This window comes from Gigantopelta aegis, chromosome 2, assembly GCF_016097555.1.
Source record: "Gigantopelta aegis isolate Gae_Host chromosome 2, Gae_host_genome, whole genome shotgun sequence".
Lineage (NCBI taxonomy): Eukaryota > Metazoa > Mollusca > Gastropoda > Neomphalida > Peltospiridae > Gigantopelta > Gigantopelta aegis.
This window is the reverse complement of record NC_054700.1, coordinates 23346868-23367305: the sequence shown is the minus strand read 5'-3', so window position 1 is coordinate 23367305 and position 20438 is coordinate 23346868. Positions and strand designations below refer to the sequence as shown.

At 37.0% G+C, this 20438-nt stretch overlaps 1 protein-coding gene across 1 annotated transcript in view; it reads left to right on the top strand.

Moving 5' to 3' along the window:
* Positions 1-4406: 4406 nt before the first annotated feature.
* Positions 4407-20438, top strand: part of LOC121382835 (protein mono-ADP-ribosyltransferase PARP6-like) — an 88623-nt gene continuing 72591 nt past the window's right edge. The window contains exons 1-4 of the mRNA XM_041512464.1: positions 4407-4588; positions 8949-9044; positions 16342-16428; positions 19225-19469. Coding sequence (XP_041368398.1) covers positions 4507-4588; positions 8949-9044; positions 16342-16428; positions 19225-19469 — 510 coding nt within the window. The 5' untranslated portion in view covers positions 4407-4506. The remainder of the gene's footprint in view (positions 4589-8948; positions 9045-16341; positions 16429-19224; positions 19470-20438) is intronic.

Here is a 20438-nt window from a genome sequence, read left to right as displayed (position 1 = left end):
TTGTGCTATCCTGCCGGTGGGAAGCGCAAATAAAAGATCCCTTGCTGCTAATCGGAAAGAGTAGCCCATGTAGTGGCGACAGCGGGTTTCCTCTCGAAATCTTTGTGGTCCTTAACCATATGTCTGACGCCATATAAGCGTAAATAAAATGTGTTGAGTGCGTCGTTAAATAAAACATTTCTTTCTTTCTTTCAATGATTATTACACTCTTAACATTATGTATTATATACTAAGATACCAACAAGCACGTGTGCGGAGATGTTTTCAGGGGGGGGGGGGGGGGGCTAGACCGTGGCGACAAGGTTTATGGGGGCGGGGTGGATGGGTAGGTCGAGTCATGTTCCGTAAGTACACGTATTGCCATAAAAGAAAACGTGTTGAGCAGAAATTGTTTTCGACATCCGAACTCTCCCCCCCCCCCACCCTCCCTCGCACTCTCGCCTGACATAATCTACAAGTATTATGTGACACAATGAAAACAACATTATTCTAGATTTGTTCTTGCATGTTTAAATGTTATTTACACAGGACTGTCAAGGGACGATCAAATGTTGTCATTAAAAATATACTGTTCAGTATTTTCATGTTACCCGGCATCATTTTATGCAATTATGTTCTAATTTAGCAAATAAATGGTTTTGTTTCTGCATGGGTAATAACAAAAGTGTTATATCCTAAGAAGTCAAATTGCATTTGCAATAGTGGTGTTTTTTTGTTGTTTTTTAGGGGGAGGGGGGGGGGGGGATTAAAAAAAATACATTTGAAATAAAATAAAATAAAATAAACTATTCAGCAGAAAATTCAAAATAGTCGTTATACATTCACCTCTGTTGTGAAGAACCCATTGGGCTATTTCTCGTCCCAACCAGTGCACCACAACTGATATATTATTAATGACCGTGTTATGTGTTTTCATGACTGTGGGAAAGTGCATATGAAAGATCCCTTGCTGCATTAGGATAAATATAGTGGGTTTTCTCTGATGACTACGTGTTAGAATTAACAAATGTTAGACATCCAATAGCCGATGGTTAATTAATCAGTGTGCTCCTGTTGTGTCGTTAAACAAAACAAAGTTTAATTCATCTCTGCTGTGAGGAAAGCACACCAAGGAACTTTGGAGACTTTTGATATGTTCCTAATGACGTTCGGAAACCATTCTATAAATTTAGTTATGTACTAAACAATTTCCGGATTGTGTTTATTTTTGATCTAATGACTATAATATACACATTCCTTTTCACATCCTTTTTTTTCAGACACAGCTCACAAAGTTTATCAGTTTTTGGGGTGCAACGGAATGGTCTAGATGATAATTTATTGTTAGTTTGTGTACTGTCCATGTTTATCTGTGTTTGTTTGTACTTATTTTCGTGTTTGTATCCAATTAAGGTTCAAAATAGGTGTCCTGGGCTCACACATTAGCTATCTAGGCAAACAGTTAACCACTAATCCACTGTCCCAGACAAACAGCCTAAGACAGTGGGTTAGTGGTTAGTTGTTAGTGGTAGAAAAGTCGGTATAGTGGCCTTAAACCTACCTATTAATTGTGTCGTTAAACTCGCTCTGTGACCCCAGTACCTACTTAGTACTTTATTAAACGCAGATTTATACCGATGTGGACTTATTACGGATCCCTCTTGTAATTGTGAATATTGCTATAGAATGTATACGTCTTTGAAAATAGAGTACGTTTCCATTAATGTTGTGTTTCTGTAATATGTAAAGCTTTGGAAACATAATTAAGCGCATCTACAAAAACGTTGGAGACGTTCGGGCAAAATGAACCGTCCTGAAACGTTTCATCATGTATTTTTACTATTATTTCATGATGAATTTTACTTGTAAATTGCATTTCAGGACATCTACTTTTCTAGTCTAGTGATACTTTATCTCCAATGTTACATAAATATTCTTGGAAGTCATTAATAAACATAGTAAATAGTGTTGGAGATAAAATACAGCCCTGGCGAACACCAATGTTTGATTGGAATGGTTGTGATATGCCTTTATCAGTCTGAGCACTATATGTAACATTAACATATAAAGATTCGATTATTTTTAAAACATTACCTGTAACCCCCATAAGAGCAATTTTATTAAATAATTTGCTTCTATCCACAGAATCGAATGCTCGTTTGAGATCTACAAAGCATGCGTAGACCTTTTTCTTTTTACATTTATATTTATCAATCAGGGTTTTTAGTGTAAATATGTGATCTGTTGTTCTAAATCCTTGCCTGAACCCAGCTTGACAGATATCAATTTAGTTGGTTTGTTGTAGGTAGTCTACAATTCGTTTATCTATTATTTTGCAAAACAATTTACCAATACAACTACTTAGAGCGATTCCACGATAGTTATTTGGGTCTGTTTTGTCACCTTTTTTTGTGCAAAGGGACAATTATTGAATGGGCCCACTGTGGAGGAAAATAGCCTATTGACAATATATCATTGAAAAGTTTGACAACATGATCTAGTATTAATGGAAAGAGACATTTGATAAGCTCATTACTGACATTGTCTACACCCTGTACCTTTTTCAGGTTAATATCTTCAATACATGCTATAATTTCCAGTGCTGATATTGGTAATCACTTGGTTATCCTGCAGATTAGTATAATCAACCTCATTAGAAGAACAGTTAACTGTTGGATCTTGGTAGATCTTTTCAAAGTCGTCTACTAATTCATGAGGATCAGGGAACACTTCGGTTTTTTTTTTTTTTATCCTTGATACTGTTAATTGTATGCCATAAAGCTTTTGTGTCATTCTTAGGTATACTTCTAAGTTTTGAAACAATATCACTTTTATGAGACCTTTTTTTTATGACGGGTTAATCTCTTATATTTCTTTTTGGACAGAAATGCATTTTGCTTTGTTTCTTGTGTGTTATTAGCATTAAATGTCTTGAAATTAGATTCCATAGTCAATTTGGCATTTTTGCATTCTATATCAAACCAAAGGTGTTTCTTCAGAGATCTATTTAGATTCTGATTTTTGGTAGCATATATATTTATGGCATTTACTATAGATTCAAACAAGTTGACATAGCAGCTTGCGTCTACATCCGACGTTGGTGGTGGTGTCAAAATGAACCTACTGAGTGCCTCTTTGTTTTCATCTGACATTACTGCTGAGTATACACGTGACATGCTATTATTATTGTGCCATTTTCTTTGTTTACGTTTCGTGAATTTATGGCTGAATTTTTTTGGATTTTCCTGTGACTTTTTGTTTCTAACTGATATATTAAGTTTTAGGGAGAGCTGACAGTGATCTGATGTCCATGAAAGTGGTTTAATATTAAAATATTTCACATGGCTGTAGAGTTCTTCAGATGTAAGAACATAATCTACAACACTCTAACCATTGTACGTGTGGCATGTAAACTGTCCCAAGTGATCTCCAACTGTTCTACCATTTAAAATAATTAATTTTGATGCAATTGCTAGTGATATGAGGGATTGTCCAAATTTATTCGTTATATTATCTCGGTTATTTCTTTTTGTCTCTATGTAAGTAAAAATATCTGACGGTACATATATGTTTTAAAGAAAATTAACTTCATCATTATTCACCCACCCACACTCGGTAGCAGTTCTAGCGTTAAAGTCCCCGCCAATTATTATCGATCCATGCTGTGAATATTTTAAAACTTCATTACTTATGACATTAAAGGGATCTGTTGTTAAATTTTTCCAATATGATGAATTTTCAGGTGGTACATAAGTAGTGCAGACAAATATATCTTTGTCAACCGATAAAAACGTTTTACTAATTCTAATCCATAATGTATATGGCTGTAGAGTTCTACATGTGTGACGGAACATGCTCTTATCTTTTCGCCTGTGGCTATGTCCATTGTGTTGGGGGCTAGTGCAGCTATGCTATCTCAGCGAAGTCGATACTGGCGACATCGTTACAGTCTCATATGTAGAATCTGTGTCACTGTAATGTTTTTTTCACAACTTGTGTCTGGACAAAATTTGGGGGAAATGTAACGGTAATTAAAGGTAGGAGAATAATTTATTGTAGTTGTTAACAATTTGGTTCGGACTTTAGTTGTAATTCCCATAAAAGGCTTAGTGATTCGTTTGCAACGCATTATATTGCTTAATTACCTGTTTGGTAGTAATTATAAAAATTATTTAGAATTTAAAAAACATATGTTAGAACCTTTTTTCAAATTCGTATATTTTCGTTTTCAGTATATAATTTAACAACGTATTTATTTTCTTAAAATACTCTCTCTTTTTTTTCTTTTCGTTGTTCAAGAATGGGTGTACCTATTTCTCTCGGAATGCCTCGCACATTTTCGTACATCTCGGACGATATTATTCGGAAATAGACGAAGGGAATCACAAAAGCGCATGCGTACTTCTGAAAAACTACATACCCGGAAGTGAAACATGTGTTAATCAATGACAACAATTTATATTGTGAAAACAAACCGAAAGTACCAGGATTTTATACTAGTACGCTCAAAGATTAAATGTTTGCACAATGTCTGCTAGACTTTATCAGTTTCACACGGATTCTGCACAAGGAATGTCTTTGTCTTTCAAAAATGGATGGCCATTTACGGGTGAGTGTATGCGTTGTCGATGACGATGTAACCTATGTCACGTAACGTATGTCGTCATTTTGACGGCATATATCGACACTATCGTACAATCAAACCACCTTCAAAGCCCAAGTTCCGGATAAAATAAACGAAAAATTAATATATAATAAAAATATTAATGTTATATACATGCTAAATACGGTAATTGACAGGACTTTCCTTTGACACTGTGCGGGAAAGGGTTTTGGGGCTCGACCCCCCCCCCCCCCCCCCCCCCCCCAGGCCCCTTCCAAGTAAATGTGGTTTTTTAAAATACATTTTTTGATGGACCCCCCACCCCTCTAAACTTTACTTGCAACAGTTTAAATTCCCCTGCTATAATTTCTGCACACGCGCTTATGTCACTCAAAATTATAGCCGGAGTACTATGACTGTAAGAGAGCTACACACACTATTTAAATACATATTTAACTGCAACATTATTGAAAGGGGAGTTTCTTTCTGTAGTGTATATTAGTCATTAATATATGTGAATTTTTTTTCAAAAGTAATCGATGTAAAGGTATTTAACATGAAACATAGGATAATGATTGTTGTTGTATTAGAGCGGGAATCTTTGACTACCATTTGGTTTGACTACCGTTTGGTAGGCAGCAATTGTGTAGAATTTATATATATTGGTATCTGATGGTAAGAGAGTGTTGATAACTGTCCAGATGTTCGTCTAGCTCTCTTACCATCAGAGTACTCAGGCTATCAAACTTATAGGGTTAGGACAAAAAATATTTAGTTTCAAACCTATCAAAAATAATAAGGACAAGCCTCTGTCACTGGAAAATGGATATCATGTCAATTGTCTTCAGAAGCTAAGAGTACATAAGTGTTTGTTGGGGACATTTACTAAAATTCATAAATAGTACTTAAAATAGTAAATGAAATCTGGACCCAACATACATGTATTCAATAAAGATTTGGTTCATTCCATTAAAATATTTGGTTAATTGATGGTGTGGTGGTTAGTGCAAATAACCTATGTATTTAACCAGAACATTATTGAAAGGGGTGTTGTAGGGTTTCTTCCTGTAATGTGTGTATTAGTGTAAAATATTTGTCATTGGCGAACTCTAGAATGATCAATGTAATTGGTATTTATAAGCATCAAACTTAGAATTATGTATTAGAGTGGAAATGTTTGTCTACTGTGTGGTAGTCTGCCATTCTGTGGTTTTGCTATAGAGCAGGGTTTGAATTTTTTTTTTTAACCACTATCCCAAAGGAATAGGGAATTTCAAAAAACACTATTCCGTCTAAAAATGTACTATACCTTCAATTATTAATGTACCACTAGTTTTCCTGAGTGTACTACGTTGCCCTGTACAACATTGCGTAACGAACAATTGTTTATATACCATGCATACTATGCACTACTGCGTACTAGCTGGAATTACAAACAAACAGTAGTCTCGATCATAAAGATGTTTATTTAGTACCGGTAAGTGCATGAGAAAGGTCTTAGTAGCGCGAGGATTTGTTCTGCAAAAAAGTGTAGCTGAAGAAAAAGTGTAAGCTGAATAGTCGCAGGCGATTTGTGGTATTCCGTACTTTATTTTCACTTTCATGACAGAATATTGGAAGAATTGTTTTACTATTCCGTTTCGAAATTTACTAATTGCGGAATAGCATAAAATTCGACCCCTGTAGAGGTATCATAACTGTACAAATGTCCGTGTATCTCTTGAACGACAGTGTGATTGAAAAAAACACACATAAGCACAGATGACAGTGACAAAGGAAACGTGTTATGGCAATGTATGTTCATACCAGAAACTAATTTGTAAATTATAAATATTTTAATAAACTTACTCTTAATCAAAACAAATTAGATGCTCCAAATTAATTTACAGTTATTCTGCATGTTTACTAAGTTTATTCTGCATGTTTGACATCCAATAGCCGATTATTAATAAATCAATGTGCTCTAGTGGTGTTGTTAAACAAAACAAACTTTAACCTCATTTACTACATCTTACATCTTGCAATCGAACATTCAGTTGAAAAACGTTTTCAAACAACACTGAGGTGGAGGGAGGGGGATGTAAAAATAAAACTTAAATGATTTGACTTGTTGACACACCAAATGTTAATTTATCTTTCTTGATTTTAACCTGATATATTGATCAGTAGACATAATTTTAAAGAATAAACAAAACAAACTTCTAAGCAAAATTGATGGCTTGTAAAGTTTTGTATTAGGATACTTACTTGTTTGAATTTTATTTTTAATGAAAATGTTTCAGAATTTTGTGAAGAAAACCTCACAACTGAACAATAACAAATTGGATTTTAATTTTCGAACTGTGCAGGAGAAAACAAACTTCACAGAATTTAAAGCCTAATGCAAATAGGGATGTTGATGAAAGTGTGTTTTCAATTGTACATTACGATAAAAAAACCCCACATATTGTAATATAAATGGTCTCACATGGGAACAAGTATAGTATTTTATTTATTACACCGCACATCAATGAACAAACATTGCAAAAAATTACTTTCAAAATAACTAAACAAGACATGAATATGCACAGATTAAAGACAGGAAAAATTACATTATTTAGCTTTTTATCAATTAAACTTTACACTCCTATGCTACACATGTATCAATGGAATTTACACAAACAATATTAGAAACATATTCAAGGCTAAACAAAATGATTAAAATATATATTTTGTTCCATGGTTCGCACGGTCTTGAAAAGTGCTTGAATTTATGAGTTTGAAATGAAAAGTGCTTGAAAAGTGCAAAAGTGCTTGAAAAGTGCTTGAATTTCATGTTAGTGCGAACAATCTCGAATGAAACATAAAACATAAGGTAAGTCCTTAAAAAGTCCTTGAAAAGTGCTTGAATTTTATGGGTCCTTGCCTGTATGAACCATGTGTTCAGTTATGCTGCTAACATTAATTATAAGAATTGACAGCAAGTATTCCAATTTTAAAAATATGAATTGAAAAAACCATGTGCAGAGTTGTACTGTGTGACAGAGTCGATCACCTGCTAAGAGGTCATGACCTCTCAAAAGACACATTCCACAAGGTGAAGAGACGATAAATATCACTTAGGTATCTCTTTCACTGCGGTGTAATAAAATACTTTATCCTATAACTTACCCATGATATCCATGTCATAAACCCATGTGATAATTTACTTTATTAACCCGGTTAATAATGGTATGCAAATTTGCAAGGTCTCAAGGTAACGTGTTGCTGTGGATGGGTCATTTGCTTACAAGTCAACCAGACCCGTGTACCTGAGCATAATGTTTTCAAAGATTAGTTTAAAATGCGTGACGTCAAACTAATGTGCTAATTATGAAGACGTCATATTATCAGTGGCGGCGACTTTAGTACTGTGATTTACTCAAATAATAATTAAAATGTTATTTTAGAAGTGTTATAGGATAAATAGAATTCGCTACTCATGTTTTTTAATATGTAAAACATCAACCTCGTCTAGGTAATCAGTATTTGTCTCAGCAGTGCCACGACAAATACCGATTAACATAGACTCGGTTGATATTTTCCATATTAAAAAATACTCGTGACGAATCCTCTATTTACTTCATTCTACAAATATCTCTTGTAGTCACATTCACACCTGCAGTTTTCCATCAACTTAGTCTGTTGACAACTCCATTATGCTTGACATAATATATGTCTTTTGTTTAAAACCAACAAAGGTGATGATTAGCTTTCTGCCGTATATTTATCACAGAATGATGTATTCAATTACGTACTCCAGCATGGTTATGCAAAATTACTTAAATTTAGACAAAATGTTTTATTCTCATCATACAGGAACTGAGCATTCTATGTAGTTCATGTGCCTTGACCATAAAGCACTGGCATGTACTTGCTATTACATGTATGGTTCAAGCATGCTATCCTGGGCACAGACACACCTCATATATCTGGTCTGCCCAGGGCAGAGGTTTAATAGCCTCTCTACCATTAGTATCTGCTGAACCTACCCTACTCAAACAGTGAAACTTGTCTAAACCGGATCATGTTGGGGACCTAATATTTATCTGATTTAAACAGAATCGGGACCATGAAACTTGGCCGGTTTTGACAGGATTCCTGTTTCTTTAGTGTCCAGTGTAGACAGGTTTCAGTGTACATGCTTGTCAAATTTCAAATGATCATTTAAAGGTACTGTCTAAAACACATATTGTTTCCTGCATCTGACACCACCGACCTTTGGTTTGATTATTCTTTAGTTAAGGTACGGAAACAGGCCTCGTCTTATTTTAAAAGATGCATTGTGATGAAGTCAGTGCTACATTATCATATCTAATGACATTACACTCACTATTTCTCATTGTAGAATTTATGCTGCACGGTACCACTCTGACCTTCACCCGTCTTGATGATGATGGACCACAGAAATATTCTTTAAGCATCTCCGCTGATGAGTATCCAGGTAAGAGACTACTAATACATAACCTGACCTCTGACCTATGGTATTTCCCTCCCAAGTCCCATGGACTAACCCAAACATCCCAACAGCCAGTCAGATAGGAATCTAGTTCTAGTCACTTGATAGCCACTATCTTCTTTCTCTAATATGTCTTACAGTCATGGGAATCCTGTTCCTGTCATGTGATAGCCACTACCTTCTTTTTCCAATGTGTCTTATAGTCATGGGAATCCTGTTCCAGTCACGCGATAGCCACTACCTTCTTTCTCCAATGTGTTTTACAGTCATGAAAATCCTGTTCCAGTCACTTGATAGCCACTACCTTATTTCTCCAATGTGTCTTACAGTCATGGGAATCCTGTTCCAGTCACTTGATAGCCACTACCTTCTTTCTCCATTGTGTCTTACAGTCATGGGAATCCTGTTCCAGTCACACGATAGCCACTACCTTCTTTCTCCAATGTGACTTACAGTCATGGGAATCCTGTTCCTGTCATGTGATAGCCACTACCTTCTTTCTCCAATGTGTTTTACAGTCATGAAAATCCTGTTCCAGTCACTTGATAGCCACTACCTTCTTTCTCCAATGTGTCTTACAGTCATGGGAATCCTGTTCCTGTCATGTGATAGCCACTACCTTCTTTCTCCAATGTGTTTTACAGTCATGAAAATCCTGTTCCAATCACTTGATAGCCACTACCTTCTTTCTCCAATGTGTCTTACAGTCATGAGAATCCTGTTCCAGTTACTTGATAGCCACTACCTTCTTTCTCCATTGTGTCTTACAGTCATGAGAATCCTGTTCCAGTTACTTGATAGCCACTACCTTCTTTCTCCAATGTGTCTTACAGTCATGAGAATCCTGTTCCAGTCACTTGATAGCCACTACCTTATTTCTCCAATATGTCTTACAGTCATGGGAATCCTGTTCCTGTCACGCGATAGCCACTACCTTCTTTCTCCAATGTGTCTTACAGTCATGAGAATCCTGTTCCAGTCACTTGATAGCCACTACCTTCCTTCTCCATTGTGTCTTACAGTCATGAGAATCCTGTTCCAGTCACTTGATAGCCACTACCTTCTTTCTCCAATGTGTTTTACAGTCATGAGAATCCTGTTCCAGTCACTTGATAGCCACCACCTTCTTTCTCCATTGTGTCTTACAGTCATGGGAATCCTGTTCCTGTCATGTGATAGCCACTACCTTCTTTCTCCAATGTGTTTTACAGTCATGAAAATCCTGTTCCAGTCACTTGATAGCCACTACCTTCTTTCTCCAATGTGTTTTACAGTCATAGGAATCCTGTTCCTGTCACTTGATAGCCACTACCTTCTTTCTCCATTGTGTCTTACAGTCATGGGAATCCTGTTCCTGTCATGTGATAGCCACTACCTTCTTTCTCCAATGTGACTTACAGTCATGGGAATCCTGTTCCTGTCATGTGATAGCCACTACCTTCTTTCTCCAATGTGACTTACAGTCATGGGAATCCTGTTCCAATCACTTGATAGCCACTACCTTATTTCTCCAATATGTCTTACAGTCATGAGAATCCTGTTCCTGTCATGTGATAGCCACTACCTTCTTTCTCCAATGTGTCTTACAGTCATGGGAATCCTGTTCCAATCACTTGATAGCCACTACCTTCTTTCTCCAATGTGTCTTACAGTCATGAGAATCCTGTTCCAGTTACTTGATAGCCACTACCTTCTTTCTCCAATGTGTCTTACAGTCATGAGAATCCTGTTCCAGTCACTTGATAGCCACTACCTTATTTCTCCAATATGTCTTACAGTCATGGGAATCCTGTTCCTGTCACGCGATAGCCACTACCTTCTTTCTCCAATGTGTCTTACAGTCATGAGAATCCTGTTCCAGTCACTTGATAGCCACTACCTTCCTTCTCCATTGTGTCTTACAGTCATGGGAATCCTGTTCCAGTCACTTGATAGCCACTACCTTCTTTCTCCAATGTGTTTTACAGTCATGAGAATCCTGTTCCAGTCACTTGATAGCCACCACCTTCTTTCTCCATTGTGTCTTACAGTCATGGGAATCCTGTTCCTGTCATGTGATAGCCACTACCTTCTTTCTCCAATGTGTTTTACAGTCATGGGAATCCTGTTCCAATCACTTGATAGCCACTACCTTCTTTCTCCATTGTGTCTTACAGTCATGGGAATCCTGTTCCAGTCACGCGATAGCCACTACCTTCTTTCTCCAATGTGACTTACAGTCATGGGAATCCTGTTCCAATCACTTGATAGCCACTACCTTATTTCTCCAATATGTCTTACAGTCATGGGAATCCTGTTCCTGTCATGTGATAGCCACTACCTTCTTTCTCCAATGTGTCTTACAGTCATGGGAATCCTGTTCCAGTCACTTGATAGCCACTACCTTCTTTCTCCAATGTGTCTTACAGTCATGGGAATCCTGTTCCAGTCACGCGATAGCCACTACCTTCTTTCTCCAATGTGACTTACAGTCATGGGAATCCTGTTCCAATCACTTGATAGCCACTACCTTATTTCTCCAATATGTCTTACAGTCATGGGAATCCTGTTCCTGTCATGTGATAGCCACTACCTTCTTTCTCCAATGTGTCTTACAGTCATGAAAATCCTGTTCCTGTCATGTGATAGCCACTACCTTCTTTCTCCAATGTGTTCTCCAATTTGTCTTACAATCATGGGAATCCTATTCCTGTCATGTGATAGCCACTACCTTCTTTCTCCAATGTGTCTTACAGTCATGGGAATCCTATTCCTGTCATGTGATAGCCACTACCTTCTTTCTCCAATGTGTCTTACAGTCATGAAAATCCTGTTCCTGTCATGTGATAGCCACTACCTTCTTTCTCCAATGTGTTCTCCAATTTGTCTTACAATCATGGGAATCCTATTCCTGTCATGTGATAGCCACTACCTTCTTTCTCCAATGTGTCTTACAGTCATGGGAATCCTATTCCTGTCATGTGATAGCCACTACCTTCTTTCTCCAATGTGTCTTACAGTCATGAAAATCCTGTTCCTGTCATGTGATAGCCACTACCTTCTTTCTCCAATGTGTTCTCCAATTTGTCTTACAATCATGAGAATCCTATTCCTGTCATGTGATAGCCACTACCTTCTTTCTCCAGTGTGTCTTACAGTCATGGGAATCCTATTCCTGTCATGTGATAGCCACTACCTTCTTTCTCCAATGTGTTCTCCAATATGTCTTACAATCATGGGAATCCTATTCCTGTCATGTGATAGCCACTACCTTCTTTCTCCAATGTGTTCTTCAATATGTCTTACAATCATGGGAATCCTATTCCTGTCATGTGATAGCCACTACCTTCTTTCTCCAATGTGTCTTACAGTCATGGGAATCCTGTTCCAGTCATGTGATAGCCACTACTTTCTTTCTCCAATGTGTCTTACAGTCATGGGAATCCTGTTCCAATCATGTGATAGCCACTACCTTCTTTCTCCAATGTGTCTTACAGTCATGGGAATCCTGTTCCAATCACTTGATAGCCACTACCTTCTTTCTCCAATGTGTCTTACAGTCATGGGAATCCTGTTCCAATCACTTGATAGCCACTACCTTCTTTCTCCAATGTGTCTTACAGTCATGGGAATCCTGTTCCAATCACTTGATAGCCACTACCTTCTTTCTCCATGGGATATCTGTGGATCACAATGACTTTTTTAAAAATATTTCCTTAGCCAGGACAGCACATACCTTTGGTCTACTAGTCATGAGATAATGATGAATACAGGGCATAAAATTTGGCATAAACGATTTTGTCGTTCGTCTGTTGGTTATGCAAAACCAATATGAACATAAACTACAGATCATTTGTGCAAAAGCTATAATCATTCATCAGAATTTGAATTGTTTTTTAAAGTATCACTGTTTTTGGAAGAAAATAAGCCCACATGTATATTGTTGGTGTAAGAAAAATACAATGTATCTATTTGAAATCAGCATCGCAGTCGCTACAGTCGGCACTTTGTAGGCACCGTGTTGATACAAAGTCGGCACAGTCTTTAGAAGTCTCAAAAAAGTTTAGTTACATAGTTGCTCGTTCCCTTTGATCATTTCACTATGTGCACAAAAACATATGCTGTTCGGATATTAAAACGGACTGTCCTGAGTTTCAGTCATAGCAAGAGTTCTGTCCCCCACCCCCAAACAAAATAAACATATATCCTATTTTTACTTTATTTTTAAACAATGTCTTATCTTAAACATGTTTTAAATGTAAAACACTACATGCATAAAAACATTATGGATTTCCCATTACTTAATTATTTCAAATTTTGTTTGGTGGTTGGAAGAAAAATAAATTGCAGTGCATAAAATTTGGCATGAACAATTTTGTCGTTCCTCTGTAGGTTATGCAAAACCAATATCAACATAAACGACGGATTGTTCGTGCAAAAGCTATAATCACTGATCAGAAAATCCAAACAAACATGTGTTAGATGATATCATCAATATTTGGGAAGACTGCATGCAGTGGAAAATCCGACGTCGCACTGGCATAGGAAGCGAGGTGTGTGTGTTTGTTGTGTGTGTGTCCCCCACTTTGTAACAGCAGCGATGGTTTTTATATATTTATACATACATTTATATATGTATGTGTGCCCCTTTTTTGGCACCTTCCTACGCCCGTGCCTAGGTGTACGTCATATGTGCTTAATGGTAATGTTCTAACCAGCTTTTGCTCAATCACTGAACGTGTCCAGCTATTTCCTTCATGACCACTGTCTACTTTTGCTCCATCATTGAACGTGTCCAGCTATTTCCTTCATGACCACTGTCTACTTTTGCTCCATCATTGAACGTGTCCAGCTATTTCCTTCATGACCACTGTCTACTTTTGTTATAAAATGCTACCTGCATTATTGTTTCTTAGAATATTATATTATAATAATCAGACCTTTGTTTTAGACGGGTGTGAGCGCTATCACGCCCGTGAACCCCCATCAACTCAATCTGACGGGTGTAAGCGCTATCACGCCCGTGGACCCCCGTCAACTCAATCTGACGGGTGTGAGCGCTATATCACGCCCGTGGACCCCCGTCAACTCAATCTGACGGGTGTGAGCGCTATCACGCCCGTGAACCCCCGTAATAACGTGCACCTAAATTGAACAAATGCTTGTGTGTGTATATATATACATATGGGTTGCTATGTTTCGAGTTAGTAGTATAATAAATGACATGTTGTAAAAATATATATTTATAAAAATTGTAGTAAGATATATTTGGGTAGAAAACAATAGATGTTGACATTTTCTCTGTTGTGACATTATTATTATTTTTTGAAATAGAGAATTTGCAGATACATAACATGTATATTATAATATCATGATAAATGTGATAACCCTGTGTCATGTGGTTGTTATACTTTTACATTCAGTTCACAGGTTTGTGTCCATGGAGAAATCATATTATTCTGTGATGAAAACTAAAATTATTGTACTTGTTTTAAATAAAACAGAATAAGCCCAAACAAATCAATTTCAATTCCTTATTCATAAATAGATTATCATGATTCAGAATTTTAATGCAACATGATATGCATATATTACATAAGAAATCGATAAATGTTGCGTTCATGGTGTTTCTTTTTCTTGTGTAAGACTGCAGTGGCCCATATTCCTTCATCTTTGAGAACAACCATCATATTAGTTAAATTAGGATACTTATTTTTAAAACTCAAAACACCCTTAAGATATTTAATTTAGAAATCGTTACTCCCCAAACTTAAGCATGTTCATGGGTGTAGTTACTTTCGGTCTCTTGCCTCTAATTCTGATTTATATTAAGGGGTGCAAATTTTTCTCCTCTGCATTTTGAGGAGTGTGATTTCCACCTCCCTCGTAAACATTTTGAGGAGTGCGATTTTTAGCACTCCTGGGTTTTTCAAAAACGAAGATCTGATTATATACCAATATAATTTGCCATTTGGAATAAGTCAGCTGATTGCGGATTCTCTGCGGAGTTCAACACTTGTATAGCTTCTTTTGGACTGACTCGGGTCTATTAATAACAAACATAATGACATTCTAGCGACTGTACCTAGTGTCGGACAAAATGACCACTTTGTGTCTGTCAAAGGATGCCAATACATAGCCTCATCTAGCTCATATGAAGGTACCTCTGCAGCTACTGTTATATTGATTTAGTTTAAAATCCATTTTGCCTGTCACAAGAGCATGTATGATGTACTACAGACATTCAACGCAGTGTGTGAGATTTTGTGCCACAATCGCAAGAAATTTGTTTACTCGTTACTATGAATAGCATTTTACAGAATTTCTAATTTCCAACGATTTAAAACTGACGTTAATAAATGTTAGTTAAATTATATCGAGGTTTTAAAATGTTTGACAAATATCATCAACAGATAAAATTTATACTTGTTGAAGCCTCAATTGGTTACGTTGAAGCTGAAATTGGTTAAATATTTAAAAACCCCAACAAAAAACAAAAAATCTTCACCAAAAGATGTCAAAAACGATTTTGACACGGGTCGATTTTTGCGGGTTGGTCGGATTAGGACAAACAAACCTAATTTTTATTTTCACTTGGTACCTTTTAAGTTAGAACACAAAAAGTATATTTTCGTATTTGTAATAGGAGAAAAGCTATGAAAATTGCTCATCTCAGATTCTCGTTTGAATATCATTGCCCATAAACCTTTTCATTTGTAGCTCAACTACTGAAGAAAATTGTTCGTGCAAACATAAAAACCACACGAACGACATATTGGTTCTCTGAAAAATTCATTTTATGCCCTGTGAATATGCTTCCCATCCCTTAATTATTGCTTTTCAATAGCAAGACTTGGAGGAAAAGTGATATGATTAAGAAGCAGGGCTCGAACTTAAGAATATGTCTGCCACGGCAATTTTGAAAAGAATTGCAATGGGTGAAACAGTCCTCCGACGGCAATTTTGAACCTGCCTATGGCATTTTTTTTTAAAGTGACATTTGCAGCAAATACACCTGACTGAAAGGCTATCTTGTGATATGTAGACATCTTTTAAGTGTGCAAATGTTAAATATTGGCAGATAATGTACACCAGGTGTATACATTTCACCATTGTTGAGGAGCTTTACCGACGGCACAAAAATGCCATCGGTGATGCTTTCTACCTACGGCAATTTATATCTCAACGACGGCAATTGCCGTTGGTGCCACCGTTAGGTTCGAGCCATGAAGAAGTGGATTTTCAGTGGGTTTTTGACATGTATCAATCAGTAACTATACATGCTTATGTTTCTTGATTACAGATAGCAGTATTCTGACTGCACATGCAAAGGACACAACGTTCTACGTAGACAAGAAAGTCCAAGACTTACTGGTTCAGCTACGAGAGGGTGAGTGAACAAAACAGAAATATGTCAATGATTTTGATGTACATGTAATATTTACAATTTGTGTGTTAATTACACTATTGTAATTTTTCTTCTTTTTTTGTGGTCAGTTTACTATATGATTAATTCATTATTGGCTGTTAGCTGTCAAACATGATTCTAACATGTTGCCCTCATAAGAAATTCACTACATTTTTTTCATTGGCAACAAGGGGCTTTTTATGAACTTTGCCAAATATAGGACAGCACGTACCACAATGTTTGATATAATAGTAGTGCTAGTTGGGATGTGAAAAACATACTGTGTCCACTGAGGGAATTCAGTCATACTGTGAGCATCAAAGGGATTTAGAAAATAGATAAACTGATTGTAATTAGTCTTTGTATTGCATTTGAACTTATAGAACAGGGAGTGGGACGTAGCCCAGTGGTAAAGTGCTGACTTGATTTGTGGCTGGTCTAAACAGTTTTCAATAATAAATTTCCTTATTACATAATGGTGTTTTATCCTTATAGCACTTTAATTTTTTAATTTGTTCATAATGTTTTGGCATTTCAACACTTAACAATTGACTAATGATGTGATTAAGTAAGTGTCTTCATGCAGTATTAGGGGTGGGACGTAGCCCAGTGATAAAAAGAAAGAAAGAAATGTTTTATTTAACGACGCACTCAACACATTTTATTTACGGACCACACAGATTTTGAGAGGAAACCCGCTGTCGCCACTACATGGGCTACTCTTCCGATTGGCAGCAAGGGATCTTTTATTTGCGCTTCCCACAGGCAGGATAGCACAAACCATGGCCTTTGTTGAACCAGTTATGGATCACTGGTCGGTGCAAGTGGTTTACACCTACCCATTGAGCCTTGCGGAGCACTCACTCAGGGTTTGGAGTCGGTATCTGGATAAAAAATTCCATGCCTCAACTGGGATCCGAACCCAGTACCTACCATCTTGTAGACCGATGGCTTGCCACGACACCACCGAGGCCAGTGTGGATGTTTTTCAAAGCCCCTTATTAAATATCAGTACAGAACAGAACCTCTTTAAAGTGGATACCCTTAAAACTGGACTTTTTACTTGGTCCCATAGGTTTCTGGTTCAGAGGGGTTTCACTGTATATGTGTCAGTTAATGAAGTTTATAAGGCAGTTCCATGGTAACTGATGCAACATTCAGACAATTTTTAACATCTTGATTATTTTATTTCTTTAAAAGTATTCAATAAAATTCTTAAGAGTCTTTTTGGTTGCAATAAATATGTTGTGCCAAAGTCATGTCAAAAGAATATTTCATTGCATACAATCTCAGAGCAACTATAATCACAAATAAAATGTGGATAACTGATGCAACACAAAAAGACACTTGTATTTTGACATGTACATTGTATCTGAATCTGAATCTGAAGCATCAAATTTTCAGGTACATACAGAAATGTGTAGTGCACACATAATCTCTGATCACAAGAACAAGAGACCAATGTTTTCTACAAGGAATTGTTTACTGACTTTAAAACTGACTGACACAACATCTGTGAATAATAAAAACTTATAAGGGCATATTTTAAAAATGAAATGTTTGTCTTTGGCAACTGGTTCATCTAAATTGCAACAAATACATAAATTTACATACATAAATGGAATAAAAAACAACTGTAACAGGGACATGTTCAGGGGGGTGGGTTGGGGGGTCAACACCCCTGCTCAAAACAAATTATTGTTATTATTTTAATATGCATATACCTGCATTTGTCATGATGGATTTTACTTGTAGAATGCAAGAATTTGCATTTTAGGACATAGGTTTTCACAATTTTCCAACCCCCACCCCCTTCCAGTAACTCGATCACCTACACCCTCGATCTCAGCCAGCCAGTCTAGACCCTCCCCTTAAAAATTTCCAGCACATGTGCCTCAACAATGAGACAACAGCTTAAGTTTACATGTACATCTTGATTGGAAGTGTAATGATTTATTTTTGCAATTTCCACGTATAGATCTGTTTTACGTAATGACATCCCAGTTGACATAATGATGTCATTTTCTGAGGTTTTTAGTATAAACTTGCTTTGCTACGTTGCACAATTTTATTCAGTTTGTGTCAGCTATGCATCAATAAACTCATAAAACAATGACAAACAGTTCTTATATAATTAAAAACACATGAACGTGTGCAGGGCTACTCTTCCGATTAGCAGCAAGGGATCTTTTATTTGCGCTTCCCACAGGCAGGATAGCACAAACCATGGCCTTTGTTGAACCAGTTATGGATCACTGGTCGGTGCATGTGGTTTACACCTACCCACTGAGCCTTGCGGAGCACTCACTCAGGGTTTGGAGTCGGTATCTGGATTAAAAATCCCATGCCTCGACTGGGATCCGAACCCAGTACCTACCAGCCTGTAGACCGATGGCCTACCACGACGCCACCGCGGCCGGTCCCCAGTGGTAAAATGATCACTTGATGCATGGTCGGTCTAGGATCGATCCCTATCGGTGGGCCCATTGGCCTGTATCTTGCTGGTGCATCACTACTGGTATGCTGTGGTATGTGCTAGCTATCCTGTCTGTGGGTTGGTGCATATAAACGATCCCATGCTATTAATGGAAAAATGTTGCGGGTTTCTTCTCTAAGACTATTTGTCAAAATTACAAAGTGTTTAACATCTACGGTATTTGTTAATCATGAATAAATCATTGTGCTCTAGTGGTTTCATTATACAAAACAAACATTTAATTACCCAAACTGAAAACAACAATTCTTATATAACTGAGCTATCAGTATTTTTATTTTCAGAGCTGATCAGTAAACAGGCTGAGAAAGAGAAGGAGAAGGAGAAAGAGAGAGACAAAGAGAGGGAGAAAGAGAAGGCAGAAAATGAGTCGGGTGAAATGTACAGCCGATCGGCTAGCCTCGAGTCAGGGGATTCTGACTACAAAGAATGTATGTCTGGCAATGGAGATGATAATGCTGCCGCTGGTAGCGATGACGATGATGAAGAAGAGTATTGTATTATACAGGAGATTGACGATGAAATGGAGGTTATTTTCACTGTAGTTTGTACATCACCAACATTTTCAGTGGTCGAAATAAGCATTGCACGGCTCAAAATAGGATTTCAAAATAGAATATGGCCTAGCTGCTGTTATTTTTTTTAAAATAGCAGGCCAAGAGAAATATGGCCAGCTAAGATAAAATATGGCCTGTTGGAAATAAGACAGTTTGGGATGAGTGGAGAGTTTGGGACAGTGTGTGAAAAATTTGCACATCTTATAAAATTAAAATAATACCTCAGCTAAATAAAGGATGAGATGATCTTATATACATCATACATCCGCCTCTTGAAAAATTACCTGCAATTTTTTATGGTAATTTTAACAGGTCAGTTTTTATTTCACTTACTAAGTCTTAAAAATGTTCAGCTTTTCGCTTTTTGCAATCTGATATTTTGTGCCCTGAATCTGTTTGTCCTGACAGGTGAAAATCTGCTAGGACAATCAAAATGTCCCTTAAGGCTGTATACTACCAAATCAAATCCCATAGACGACAATAGTAACATGTGGCTAAAACTCCTACCTGCAACGTATCAACCGACATAAACGCCACGGATATAAATACTACCATCCCTCACACTTAAAGTGAATCAGAAAAAATTGGGGGTCAAGCTGCTCGTTTCTGAGATAATGGGTAGCGTCTATGACTACCCTAGTTCCGCACAAAATTTGAGTACTTTTACAGGTACCCCATACATGTTTCAAGCACAAGGCTACTTGACACATTGCTACTAGATGAAATAAAATTGCATATTTTTTTACCCAGATGAAACTATTATTTTTTACAACCAACACACTCACATTTATAACCAATCACAGGACTTGTGGTGTTCACTTCTCTATCAAAAGTTCGGTGCACCTCGAACTTTGACCCAGCCGGAAGTTATTTGGTTTAGTACTACCTTAAAGGTGCTCTGCCATGGATGGCTGACCTAATTAATGACCCAACAAAGTATT